The sequence below is a fragment of the Hyla sarda genome, chromosome 5 (genome assembly GCF_029499605.1).
Source record: "Hyla sarda isolate aHylSar1 chromosome 5, aHylSar1.hap1, whole genome shotgun sequence".
NCBI lineage: Eukaryota > Metazoa > Chordata > Amphibia > Anura > Hylidae > Hyla > Hyla sarda.
The window spans coordinates 43,486,828-43,501,032 of NC_079193.1; the positions used below are offsets into that span (position 1 = coordinate 43,486,828).

The following is a 14,205-nucleotide window of genomic DNA, read 5'->3' on the forward strand; positions in this document are numbered from 1 at the left end:
ATGTCTATATCTAACATGTATCCCCCTTTATTTCCACAGACTCAACATCTTCTGACAAGCCATCCTGTACTACTCCCTCCACATCATCTGCCCCTGGAATAAATCCCTCTTCTGCTCCTCCTGCCTCCTCCTCCTCGTCTTCTACAGTCCCGGTGTCACCGGTGCCACAATCACCAATTCCTTCACTATTGCAGGACCCCACTCTCCTGCGACAGCTACTTCCTGCCTTGCAAGCCACTCTTCAGATTAATAATTCTAGTGTGGATATCTCCAAAATCAATGAAGGTATCAAACATTCTTCATTCATTGTTACTTTTCTTGTTTATATGTTTGTGTTATGTTGGGAGAAACCTCTTTATTTTCTACACTTTGCGAATTTTTAAGCCCTGGTAACTTATATGGTAAACTGGAGATCAGGCTTGTGGGCACGTGATGACTTTAAATCACTCATAAAGGCATAAGTGCTCTACATCTTACACCCCTAAACATCTTAACTCCTATCCAAATGATAGGGGATAAGATGTGTGATCGTGGGGTTCCGACCGCTGGGACCCCTGTAATCTCCAGCACTGCACCCTAGTTATCCGGTGCACGAAGCAAACTCTGCTCCATACCGGATTACGAGCAACCACATTTGTCACGCCACCTTCATTCACGTCTGTGGGAGGAGGCATGACTATGTACTAACCGTCAAGCCCCCTTCCATAGACGTGAATGAAGGGGGAAATGGGTCAAAGCTTCGTGTTCATGAAGTTCTAGGACGGCAGGACCCCCTGCAATCAGACATCTTAATATGTCTAGGGGTGAAGTACCCCTTTAAACATATTTGGTATCGCCACATGACTAATTATCTGATCTATTTAAAATATAACCTTTGGTAAAAAAAAAAATACATAATGCCTAAATTGCAGATTTTTGGTCACTTCATATACCCGAATTTATTTTATTTTATTTTTGTATAAAAAGCTAATGACACCAATTAAAAACTACAAATCACAGCGCAAGAAACAAGCCTTAATTTATCACCATATATGGAAACATTGCCGCTTGTTCTATTTGGTGTTCTGTTTACAATTTCACCCCACAAATAAATAAATATATATATATATATATATATATATATATATTATAAAAAAAAAAAACATTTTCTTTGGCTTTACCGTACATTTTGTGGTAAAATGAGTGATTAGTACAAATAGTCTCGCAAACAACAAGCCCTATAGATGACAAATTGGAATAGTTAAGGATTTTAAAAAGCAAGTCGGGAAAAATGAAAATGCAAAAGTCTTAAATATGGCTTGGTCATTTAAGTTTTTTAATATAATGGGTTTTTTATTTTATTTATTTGTGTATGTTATGTAGAAGGTGTGACAAATAACCCAGCAAAAGCATAGGAAAGAGCGAGCCCTGTGCAGTTTGCTCTAGTTGCAAAAATACAATTTCCATGTGTTGTCTGCTTATGGTGGAAGTTGTCCTTTTGCAACAGCAGGAGACCCACAGGTTGGGTAACATATTTTCAAAATATATGTGTATTCACTAAATCCCCAGCATTTTTGTCATGTTAGTGTATAGAACAGCTCATCATGGCCGTCATTAGATACTCTCCATTTATAAAATTCACTTGCTGTGTTTGTAGTGTAGGGAAAATACTTATACATTATTTTAGAGATTTTTTTCTTCTGCATTCTTTAGTTTGGATTATCCATATAAGTGCTCTGTATCATAGATCCTTTACGAGGGGAAAAATGTGGTTTTGCTGCCATCTAGTGGCAGGATTTGTTTATTGTTCTCTGTTACCTGAAGCACATGACTTTCATTTTCACTTTACATCAGGCGGCTTTGGTTTTATAGGCATTTTGCTTGTGGCATTTGTTTGTATGCATCTTACTTACTAAATATTATAACTTAGATGTATGTTTCAGTCCTTACAGCTGCTGTGACACAGGCCTCTCTACAGTCTATACTACACAAGATCATCACTGCTGGGCCATCCGCTTTCAACATCACATCTTTAATCTCCCAAGTTGCACAGCTGTCCGCACAAGGTGAGCATAGCCCCCCTAGTCTTACTAGGGATAATTTAGAATAGTTACATCCAGTATCAATCCCAGCTGGCTATATATATATATATATATATATATATATATATATATATATATATATATATATATATATATATATTTGACCCATATCTTATAGTGGTTATCTTGGTATTGGTTCATGACGTCTGCAGCTCTTAGTATTGTTGGGTGTTGTGAAATAAAAGCTGTAATTTTATTTTCTTATAAAATTTTCAGCAACACAGTCCAATCAGTCTCCCATGTCTCTGACATCTGATGCCTCCTCACCGAGATCATACGTGTCTCCCCGAATCAGCACACCGCAGACTAATACCGTTCCTCACAAACCGTTAATGAACACAACGTCTGTATCTTCACAGCCAAAGGTAATAGCACGTCCTATGTCCTTCTCATTGTCTACTGGAGTGTTTCCCCAACCATGGTGCCTCCAGCTGTTGTAAAACTACAACTCTCAGCATGCTAGGAGTTTAAGTTTTGCAATAGCTGGAGGCGCCCTGCTTGGGAAACACTGGTCTATTGAGCCATGGTACAAGACTAGTAATAAGAACCCACCTAGTACCCCTCCCTCCAGACTGGGGTCGCTTTCTATGGAAGCTGCTGCTGGTAAAACTAAACTATACAAATTAGCGGAGTATATATGAGGGCATTTTTAAGGCTTTGCCAAAATGCTGAATTTTTGGAACCTAGGTTTTCCGACATATAAAATGATCTTGTTCATTTCTATGTAGGCCAATACCGCAGTTGGTGCTAAGCAAGGACCATCTACACAGACTGTAACTCAGCAGGCTGCGACCGCTGACAAACCCCAAGGACATGAACCCACTTCCCCCCGAAACCTTCAACGACAAAGGTAAAATTCCCAGTGCCTATAGACTTACTTACACGTTAGCTCGGTAAAGAGGCATGTAATTTTTTTCTTCAAGAGGCGTTGGATGCACCGTCTCAGCCCATTGTAAACTTGCTGCACTTAATACTTAAAGTTTGTGTAGTAGTGCACATATTTATTTTTATTATTTGAAAAGGTTCCTCTGAGGTATACTTAAAGGGGTATTCCAGGCAAAAACTTTTTTTTATATATCAACTGGCTCCGGAAAGTTAAACAGATTTGTAAATTACTTCTATTAAAAAATATTAATCCTTACAATAGTTATTAGCTTCTGAAGTTGAGTTGCTGTTTTCTGTCTAACTGCTCTCTGATGACTCACGTCCCGGGAGCTGTGCAGTTCCTATGGGGATATTCTCCCATCATGCACAGCTCCCGGGACGTGACCTCATCATTGAGCAGTTAGACAGAAAACTTCAGAAGCTAATAACTATTGGAAGGATTAAGAATTTTTAATAGAAGTAATTTACAAATCTGTTTAACTTTCCAGAGCCAGTTGATATATAAAAAAAAGGTTTTGCCTGGAATACCCCTTTAAGGAATGTTCCCTGACTTCTACTTCAGATGTATGCCAATGTATAGGCAAAGGGCGGCATCAATCTGTCATCGTCTCTGCCACATTGTTTACTATATTTTTTCTTTACAAAGTAAAAAAAAATGTATACTTTCCTATAAAGATTTACCAACCCATTGCATGCCAAAGGACACTCTTGTCATACTCTAGGTACATATAGGCTTATGTGCATGTAGGGAAATTCTGCTGCATATATCACTAATGTTGCATCAACAATATGGGAATAGTCTTGGTTAACTGAACAGCCCTTTTCAGAATAAAGCCTCCCAGGCTTTACCTGTTCACACCTATCTAAATGAATACTCATCTTTTACATGGTGGCAAGAGTCTACCAGAGCAGGGAGTCTTACTTTTAAATGACTTTATGCTACTAAAAAGTAAGGCTCCCTGCTCTGGTAGACTCTTGCCACCATGTAAAAGATGAATATTAATTTACAAGTAAAAGCAATAGAGGACAGCACCTGATACAACCGCTGTGCAGGCGACCATCTGGAATGCCACTTCAGAAAAACCTCATAGAAAAAAAAGTTCAGGGTCACAGCATGCTTGATGAAGGCCAAGTGTAGCCGAAATGTTGTATATTGGGGACCTGAAATAAACCAGATTTAATCAAGATCTATATCAGTGTTTCCCAACCAGGGTGCCTCCAGCTGTTGCAAAACTACAACTCCCAGCATGCCCGGACAGCCGTTGGCTGTCCGGGCATGCTGGGAGTTGTAGTTTTGCAACAGCTGAAGGCACCCTGGTTGGGAAACACTGATCTAGAGCTACTGTTCTAGTGCTGTGACCCTGAACTTTTCTATCCATATTAAATCGAGGTAGGTGAGAACAGATAAAGCCTGGGAGGGACAGTCTTCAGTGACCTTTACATGTGTAATCTGATGTCACCAAACATGAAAATAAGAAGTATAAATTGCTGAAATTTCAAATGATAGAACACCAAATATACAAATTCAGCAATACACAATTGTACCAAAATATGCAAAATTTTATTGAAAATACATATTAACATCAAATTTATAAGCACAGTGCACAGGACTGAGGATACTGGAGCAAAGCAAATACAGGTGCATACATATAGTCATGTGAGATGTGTTACTGAGGGTAAATATAAGCCCTAGTCAGAATAACTCAGACAACAAACATGCACAAGACAAGAAGAAATGATAACCCAATGTAGAGCCAAATGCCACCTGCACTTACCCCAACGTACGTTTCGCACTACTGCGCTTCGTCAGGGGCTTCTTATCCTCTGTCCTGTGCACTGTGCTTATACATTTGATTTTAAAATGTATTTGTATTTTCAATAAAATTTTGCATATTTTGGTACAATTTTGTGTATTGCTGAATTTGTTTATTTGGTGTTATATCTAGAGATGAGCAAACATACAGTAAATTAGATTCGTCACAAACTTCTCGGCTCGGCGGTTGACGACTTTAGCCTGCATAAATTAGTTCAGCTTTCAGGTGCTGCCGTGGGCTGGAAAAGGTGGATACAGTCCTAGGAGACTCTTTCCTAGGACTGTATCCACCTTTTCCAGCCCACCGGAGCACCTGAAAGCTGAACTAATTTATGCAGGATAAAGTCAGCAACCGCCGAGCCGAGAAGTTCGTGACGAATCGAATTTACTGTAAGTTTGCTCATCTCTAGTTATATCGTGTAATCTGAATAAATAAATTTTTCTTTAGTTTTCAAAAGCTGTTTAATGAGCCTGTGTAAATACATAGGTTTAATGCTGATGACATACAACACTGCTTGAGTAATAAATAACTGCTGCTGTCGATCTCCCCCTAGTAGTCAGAGAAGCCCGTCTCCCAGTCCAAACCATACCTCCAGCACTTGTGCATCCAGCACGTCATCTGTAACACAGAACACGTCTGCACGATCGTCCTCCTGTTCACTGACGCCAACGCTAGCTGCCTACTTCAATGAAAACCTTATAAAGCATGTTCAAGGCTGGCCTGCAGATCATGCAGAGAAACAGGTAACAAAATTATTTATTTTCTTGATAATAAAAGCACAGATAAATCCTATTTCTCAGTTGGCTCCATTGGGGGACACAGACACCGTGGGTATATCTTGCTGACACTAGGCATACAAAAGAAATCCGGCCCCTCCTGGCAGGATGTACCTCGCCTACCTACCCTGCACTAATCAATTTTAGCTTAGGGTCAGTAGGAGGCAGACACAGGTCTGGAGTTTTTCCAGACCTGGTCTTCTTTATTTTATAGCTAGGGCCTGTTGTAGGTTCTTTTTCTCCTTTTTTTATTTTCTTGTTTTTAGGTGGGGGTTAAGGAGCATGGTGCTACCTGTTCCCCCATATGCAGATACTGGGCATAGAGTATTTACAGTTAACTCCTTCCCACCAGCGCCTGGGGTTGCACCTTGGGTCCGGGTCCCCCTGTCTTCCCTGCTCGTGCTGCTGTCTCAGCCTGACGTGATGCAGGTGACCATAGCTGGCTGAAGACATCTTTGGTGAGTGTAGCTGTATATAGAGAGAGTATATTCTCCTCCCCACCCCTGTCTTCAGGCTGTTTAAACTTTAGACCTTGCATTGGGGGAGCCTCTTATACTTGGGGACCCCGCGGAAGTTTTCATCTTATTCTTTATTGGGGGGCTGGGTGTAGGACACTATTGCTTTCAGCATTGCCGGGGTTGCGGGGCACCTTCCCTCTCCCTCCCCTGCACTGCTTACTATTTTTGGCTTCAGCAGGTTGTCTTTTTCTCTCCTGTGTGCCGACCGCAGCTCCTGTCAACTGGGTGGCTGGCACTCTTTTTCTTTCACTTTTGCCTGCTCGCTCAGGCATGCTTGCGGCGGGCAGATAATTACTTGAGGTTGCGGCCGGGTCCAGGACTTTGCTCTATCCAGCATTCAGGCGTGCTGGTGGAGCGCCTGCCCTCCTCCTGCTACCGGCCAATAGTTCTGGGGGCCAGTGGGGCTTGTCCTGGTGCTGAGGCATTTTTCCTGGACAGTGCAGTTTGCTCCTCAGACCATATAGCTTCAGCTGCTCCTTGCCTCTTCACCTCTGGCTTCAGGACACCTACAGCCTGCTTCTCAGCTCCAGCTGCGGGACACACAGGACCTGGGTGAGATTGCTCCATTTTATTTTGCTGACTATTCTTACTAGCACCTATGTCCGACCCCAGAACCGAACCCCCAATCCCCAGACAGGCGACTGGCCTTAGTCACCTACTGTGCTTGTGTGGGCTGCAAGACCGAAATGCCTGGTGGTTCCACTGAATCCACCTGCTCCACCAAGCACACCATGCCTCTTGTCTCTGTATCTCAGGATGTTCTTCTTGAATGCGCGGTGTCCGCCTCTCACCAGAGTGGGTTTCTTTCCTTTCTCAGTCGATCTCTGACCTTGCTAGGGTCTCCAGATCAGTGGCTTCTGCCTTCGAGCTGTCTTCCCTGCGCACGACCCCCAGGGAGTCTCTCTCCTGACCCCCACTTCCAGCTCTCTTGCAAGTGCCCAAAGGTCATTTCGTCTCTCTTCTCCAGAGTCGCGTACTTGGGATAGACATTCTTCCCATAGATCTTGCTCCTCTTCCCCAGCTCGCCAGCAGATTTCCCTCTCTAGGGGCCGCTCCCCTTGTGTCCATCCCAGGTCCATGACTTCTTGTTCTAGGTCTAAAACACATCAGTATAAGGCTACCACCACTTGTTCCCACTCTCCAGGGGAAGTAGCAGACGACTTGTCGGAATCCACCTCGGATCATGAGGACCACTCTGCCGTGTGATATGGTGGATGGCTTGGTGTCAGCCATCAGGGACACTTTTCATCTGGAGAACCCAAGAACTTTGGATCCTGATCTGGAAGTTTCTTTTTGCTGCTCTGTGTTCTCCCAAGGCTTTCAGTTCTCATGCGGAATTTGACGCCTTGTTGGACGTGGCTTGGAAGCATCCGGACAAACGATTCCAGGGAACCAAGAAGATTCAAGCTCAGTTTCCCTTTTCTCCGGATCTGGTTTCGAAGTGGACAGCGCCACCTGCAGTTTATCCTCCAGTTTCTCGTCTGTCCAAATCTACTACCCTGCCTCTAGCGGACGCAGGATCCTGCGGACAAGATCGAGAACTTGGCGAAATTTGCCTTTGAAGCTGCAGGTTTGTCCTTGCTACCCACCTTTGCATCCGCTTGTGTGGCCAAGACCGTTTCGGTTTGGTCTTCTCAGCTACGACAGGGCATCATGTCAAGCGCACCTTGAGAGTACTTGGAGGGTATCACTCGCCAACGCTCTCAGGCCGGAAACTTCCTCTGTACACCGGCCTTGGAGTCGGCCCGATCCACGGCTTTTGCCTTGGGTAATATTGCTGCAATTCGTCACTCTGTGGCTGAGGGCATGTGATGCGGATGCTGCTTAGAAGAAATCTTTAACAGAGTTGCCTTTATCCGGTTCTCTGTAACCGTATGCCTTCCTCCTCCTGAAGGGACGCCCCACTCGTGTCCTCTTCTCGGGTGGGAGGGAGTCTCTCTTTTTTTGGGATGTTTGGCTAGCACAGGTTCAGGACTCTTGGGTCCAGGATGTCATATCTGATGGTTAACGGATAGAGTTCGCTTCCCTTCCCAGGGATTGTTTCTTCCGATCCCATTCCCTCATTCCCCTTCTTTGGTGGCCTTTCAGGTCGCTTTAATTACCCTCCTCGCTCAGGGAGTGATTTGTACCAGTTCCTCCAGGGGGGCGTTTTTCGGGGTTCTACTCGAATCTTTGTCGTCCCCAAGGAAGAGGGCTCTGTTCGTCCCATTCTGGACCTCAGGTTACTCAACTGCCATTTGCGGCTACGTCATTTTCGCATGGAGTCCCTCCGCTCTGTGGTGGCTTCCATGGACCAGGGGGAGTTCTTTTCTTCAGTGAACATCCGGGATGTCTATCTGCACATCGGTATTTTCCCCACCGACCAGTGGTTTCTCTGCTTCGCTGTCCCTGCGGGTGACTTTCACTTTGTGGCTCTTCCTTTTGGCCTTGCTATGGCTCCCAGGGTTTTCACCAAAGTCATGGCGGCAGTGATTGCCATCCTTCGGCCTGTGGGATCTTGGTCCTCCCTTACCTGGACGATCTTTTAAACAAAGTCCCGTCCTGGTCCCAAAATTTGGAGAGCCTTCATCTCACGGTACAGACTCTGTCTTCCTTCGTTTGGATGATCAACCAGGAAAAGTCCAACCTGTCTCCCTTCCAGTCTCTTTCTGGTTCTCTTTTTCGACACGGCCGCCGCCTGGGTTCGTCTTCCGTTGGACAAGAGGCGCTTCCTCCAGAAAGGTGTGAGCCTCCTACGGCGCCCTTCTCTGGTTCTGATTCGTTTCTGCATGGAGGTACTGGGCCGTATGATGGAGGCGGTCCCTTTCGCCCAGTTTCGCTATCACCCACTCCAGCTGGCCATCTTGGCACACTGGGACAAGTCGCCGTCTACTCTGAATCGCCGGATTCTTCTGCCCCCCCTCCGTTTGGTCGCTTCTATGGTGGCTCTACTCTCCAGGGGCGGGGGTTTCTCCACTGGCTGGTCATGACCGATGCGAGTCTCAAGGGTTGGGGAGGTGTGTTTCAGGACCTGACTGTCAAGGGTCACTGGCCCTCTCGGGAAGCTCACCTTCCCATCAATCTTCTGGAGCTCCATGCCATTTTTCTTTGCCTCCTTCAGGGTCGTCCGGTTTGTGTCCAATCGGGCAACGCCACGGCTGGGGCATATATCAATCGCCAGGGCAGCACGTGCAGTCGCTCGGCGATTGAGGAAGTCTCAAAGATTCTGCTCTGGGCCGAGACTCGAGTTCCCGCCCTCTCTGTGATCCACATTCCGGGTGTGGCGAATTGGGAAGCAGCCACTCCTCCGCGGATCTGGGGAGTGGTCTCTCCATCCAGAGGTGCTTGCGCAAATCTGCGATCTCTGGGGGGACTCCGGACGTGGATCTTTTCGCATCTCGCCACAACAGACAAGTTCCTTGCTTCGTCGCAAAGTCCCGGGATCCACTGGCTCTGGCGGTGGACGCACTTGTCATCCCGTGGTTGTCCTTCAGTCTCCCTTACCTCTTTCCACCTCTCCCTCTCTTGCCCAGGGTTCTGAGGAAACTCAAGGCGGAGGGCGTTCCTGCCAGTCTGGTGGCTCCAGACTGGCCCAGGCGTGCTTGGTACGCTGACGTAATTCGTCTGGTCGTTGACGCACCACTGCATCTTCCAGTTTGCCACGATTTACTCTCCCAGGGTCCTCTCTGCCACCCCAGTTAACTGTCGCTGCATTAGACGGCATGGCGGTTGAAACCGCGGTTTTGAGAGCTCGGGGGTTTTCTTCTGGGGTGATTCACACCATGCTTGAGGCTCGGAAGCCTTCCTCCGCTAGGATTTACCGCTGCACTTGGCCGGCTTATTTCCAGTGGTGTGAAGCTCAGTCCATCTCCGCAGTTTTTCCTTTCCGTGCCTTCTTGCTTTTTTGCAATCCGGTCTGGATCAGCGCTTGGCACTAAGCTCTCTTAAAGGCCAAGCGTTGGCTCTTTTTATTCTGTTTCAGCGGCCGTTGGCTTCCAATTCTCATGTCCGTACCTTCCTGCAGGGCGTGGCCAATGCGGCGCCGCCTTTCAGGTCTCCCACTCCTCCTTGGTATCTCAACCTGCTGCTTGGCGCTTTGAGGGTGGCACTGTTCGAACCTCTCCAGGACGTCTCTCTTCATTCTTTCATGGAAGGTTGCCTTCCTCATCGTGATTACCTCCATTAGGAGGGTTTCCGAGCTGGCTGCTCTCTTGTCGCTCTCCTTCATTTTGTCCGGCTCCATCCAACGCTAAGGAGCTTTCCCTACATAGCCTGGACGTTGTTCAAGCTGTCCGGATCTATCTTTCAGTCTCCATCTCCTTTCGACAGGGTGACTCCTTCTTCTTTGTGATTCCCGAGGATGGTCGCAAGGGTCTACCGGCTTCCAAGGTGACCATTTCGCGTTGGATCCGTTCTGCCATCTCGGAATCTTACAGTTGTAAAGAAAAGGTCCCACCTTTTCGGGTGACTGTGCATTCCACGCGTTCTGTTGGGGCTTCTTGGGTGCTCCGCAATAGGGCTTTGGCCTTGCAAGTCTGTATGGTGGCCACTTGGTTGTCCTTGCACACTTTCACTAAATTCTACCTAGTGCGCACCTTTTCTTCAGCTGATGCTGGTTTGGGTCGCAAAGTGTTGCAGGCGGCAGTGGCTCAGTCTTCTGCCTGATCCTCAGTTGGGTATTTTTCCCACCCTGGGGACTGCTTTGGTACATTCCACGGTCTCTGTGTTCCCCAATGGAGCCGACTGAGAAAAGTAAATTTAAAAAAAAAAAATTTTTTTATGCTTACCGTAAAATCTTTCTCTGAGGATCCATTGGGGGACACAGCACCCACCCATTGTTTGTTGCTATGGTTCGTTTTTTTTTGTCCAAGGGGTTGCTTTCGGTTCCTTTTTTGTCTGGTTCCCTCGGACACCTGCTGTTTTTTTTCTCGGTCGGTCCTCTCCTACTGCTTTGGGACTAAACTGATTAGCTCAGGGTCAGTAGGTGGAGTATATCCTGCCAGGAGGGGACGGCTTTCTTTTGTATGCCTAGTGTCAGCAAGATATACCCACAGTCTGTGTCCCCTAATGGATCCTCCGAGAAAGAGATTTTACAGTAAGCTTAAAAAATATATACTTTTTCCAGGTCTCAGTGTACCTCCCAATGAAGTAGTCAATTTTATGAAAAAAAATCAGGTTTTTTTAAATTAATGTTAATTCTAAATTTGTCAACTAAATGCCTAAGCAGGTCGCTGTTCTCCCCATCAGAGATGATTTCCCGCTCCTTCTCCACGCCACCAGTCTCCAGTACGAGACAGTGCCATTTAATCGCATTGATGTCCTGTCATCTACAATGAATTTTCCTGTATTAGATTGATACATAGCTTTATCAAGAGCTGATCGTATCAAACTAATCTCATTGATTTATATCACGAAAGTACTGAAAAAAGGTGATGCCGTAGATATTGCTCATTAGTTATTGAGGAGTGTACTGGATTTGCAGATAGAAGCATATATATCAGAGGGTGGTTGTTGGTGTTACTGGTGTGTATTCTGACCAGAGACTGGTTACAACTTCGCTCCGTGCCGAATGACTGGCGGGGCAGAAGCTTGCGACGTCATGGCCACGCCCCCTCAAAGCAAGTCTATGGGAGGGGGCATGACATCCGTCACGCCCCCTCCCATAGACTTGCATTGAGGGGGCGTGGCCGTGATGTCACGAGTGGAGTGTGACTGTGACTTCACGAGCCTCCGCCGTGCATCGCTAGTCATCCGGCTCGCTCCGTGCACCGGATGTCTGGGGTGCCGCTGCCTTTGGATAGGGGATAAGATGTCTAGGGGCGTAGTACCCCTTTAAGCATGTCTGGAATAAAGCTATATCTATCCTAAGGTGCACTGGACACTTATGCTAATTTCATATGACATTAGTGGCCCAGGGAATGTTGAGTTGTGAGTGATGTCAATATTTGTACAGTGTTGCATAGGAAACACAATGTTCTAACACGTTTCTCTTTTTCTAGGCTTCAAGGTTGCGTGAAGAAGGTCACAACATGGGGAGCATTCACATGTCAGAAATTTGTACAGAGTTGAAAAATTTAAGGTCTTTAGTTCGAGTATGTGAAATTCAAGCGACTTTGCGCGAGCAGAGGTTTGTGTGGTCTTTGTGTACTCTTCAGCTTTCTGATCTCACTCATTTAGTTTTAGACCTAGAAGTTATAGGAGGGTGAGAGGACTATGGAGCAGCAGATGATGGGACCTAGGAACCTGTGTCAGTCTCAGCAGTGAGGGAGCACAATATGAGCTACACAAGAGGGGGGAGGCTCACTCTTCAGCAGCCAGGGCAATAGAGTTGGTGTTGATGCCTGCATTGTATGGTGGGAACTGTTGTCTGCAACCCAGAAGGGCGACTGCTGAAGCTATGGCTACTCTTGCTGCACAATGTAGGAACCACATTGGGAGCAACATTGGGTACGAGAAATGCATTGAACATATTTGGGATATAGAATTAGTGGTACTTTTGTCTTAGACTATTAACTGGGTATTTCAGAGTTTGGACCAAAAACTGTTATCTCAGAGAGCGAGTACAGTGATTCCTCAACTTCCAATGGTCTCAACATACAACAGTTTCAACATACAATGGTCTTTTCTGGACCATCGTAAGTTGAAACCAGACTCAACCTAAAATGTACAGACAGTCTGGATCTGTGAAACGTGTCAATGGCCAGAAGAACCGACCAATCAGGATGGGCATTCGCTGGTAAAACCCCTGTATTACTGAAGCGTATGCACTGACTGATGTCTGGTAGCGCCCCCTACAGTACAGGGAGGTATTAAATGTTCTGTACACTTTACCTGTACCAGGGTTAGCTGCTCCTTTGGACACCAGGTGAGGGCGACTCCATTACTTTTTTACTTACAGGACCCTGAAGAAGCTCCTGTCCTCTACATAGACCAGTGTTTCCCAAGCAGGGAGCCTCCAGCTGTTGCAAAACTACAACTCCCAGCATGCCCGGACAGCCAAAGATTGTCCGGGCATGCTGGGAGTTGTAGTTTTGCAACCGCTGGAGGCTCCCTGCTTGGGAAACAGACAGTGATTTACAGTTCCCAGCAGATCTTTCTTACTTTTATATGTAAGGATTTGCTTTATCTATATTAGTTATCTACTTATTTTTCTTTAATCCTCCCTTTTTTTCCTATTTCTGGATGACATTTTGGTGCCTTTAGAACCAATTACCAGGTTTCCATTGAGTTATGGTCTCAACATACAATGGTTTCAACTTACAATGGTCGTCCTGGGACCAATTAATATTGTAACTTGAGGGACCACTGTATTGTCAGTTCTTCATTATTCAGTCTTGTGTGACCCTTGTTCTTTCTTTCTTTTCCCCTCAGGATATTGTTTTTGAGACAACAAATTAAAGAACTTGAAAAACTTAAAAATCAGAATTCCTTCATGGTGTGAAACGTTGTCTTGCACGTGGACTTGAGACTGTAAAGCAGAGCGAGCCCGGTCTCAACACTTTTGAGCTGCAAACGCGTAGACTTTGGACCGTTGAGCCGGGCAGAGGACACTTCAGAGTGATGATGCGGGACTGGAGGAGGGTGTCAATTCAGGGGGAAAAAAAAATCCAAGCGTGATTTGTAAAAAAAAAAAACAAAAAAAATAAACCCTTGAAATGTAGATTTCTTGTAGATGTATCCTTCACGTTGTAAATATGTTTTGTAGATTGAAGCCATGGGATGCCCATGTGTATCAGAGCTTTGACATCCAAAACTAATCAATGCTGAGGTGGTAAAGAACCCTAGCCTTTTTCATGTAAGCTTGTCTGCAAAATTAGCCGTTATTATAAAACTATTTTTTTTTTTTTCTTAATTTATCATTCAGAAATCTTGCTTTTTTTTTTTTCTTCTGGAAATTAGATACCAGCACCAAGCAGATGTATCTGTGTCTGAAGTAATCTCCGACAGTTTGGGCAGTGTACAAAACATTTGTGCTAGATGTCATACTCACCCCAGCCTTGTTTGAGAACAGTGCTTCATTTCATTACGTTACTTTTTTTATTTTCTAATTTCTGCAAAGAAATATATTCCTGGAAGTGTTCCTCCCGATGACTATACTATTTTTCCCATACATCTAAGTTTTCTCCTTTAAGCGGCACTGTTGCTATGGCAC

At 45.5% G+C, this 14,205-nt stretch overlaps 1 protein-coding gene across 4 annotated transcripts in view; it reads left to right on the top strand.

Moving 5' to 3' along the window:
- Positions 1-13,713, top strand: part of WAC (WW domain containing adaptor with coiled-coil) — a 74,903-nt gene extending 61,190 nt beyond the window's left edge. For 3 of the 4 annotated variants that reach the window (XM_056519416.1, XM_056519419.1, XM_056519418.1), the window contains 7 exons: positions 40-285; positions 1,923-2,045; positions 2,298-2,446; positions 2,810-2,931; positions 5,334-5,523; positions 12,053-12,180; positions 13,425-13,713. In XM_056519416.1, the coding sequence (XP_056375391.1) occupies positions 40-285; positions 1,923-2,045; positions 2,298-2,446; positions 2,810-2,931; positions 5,334-5,523; positions 12,053-12,180; positions 13,425-13,494 (1,028 nt within the window). In that variant the 3' untranslated portion in view covers positions 13,495-13,713. The remainder of the gene's footprint in view (positions 1-39; positions 286-1,922; positions 2,046-2,297; positions 2,447-2,809; positions 2,932-5,333; positions 5,524-12,052; positions 12,181-13,424) is intronic. The other variant, XM_056519417.1, reaches the window with a different exon arrangement.
- Positions 13,714-14,205: the final 492 nt, after the last annotated feature.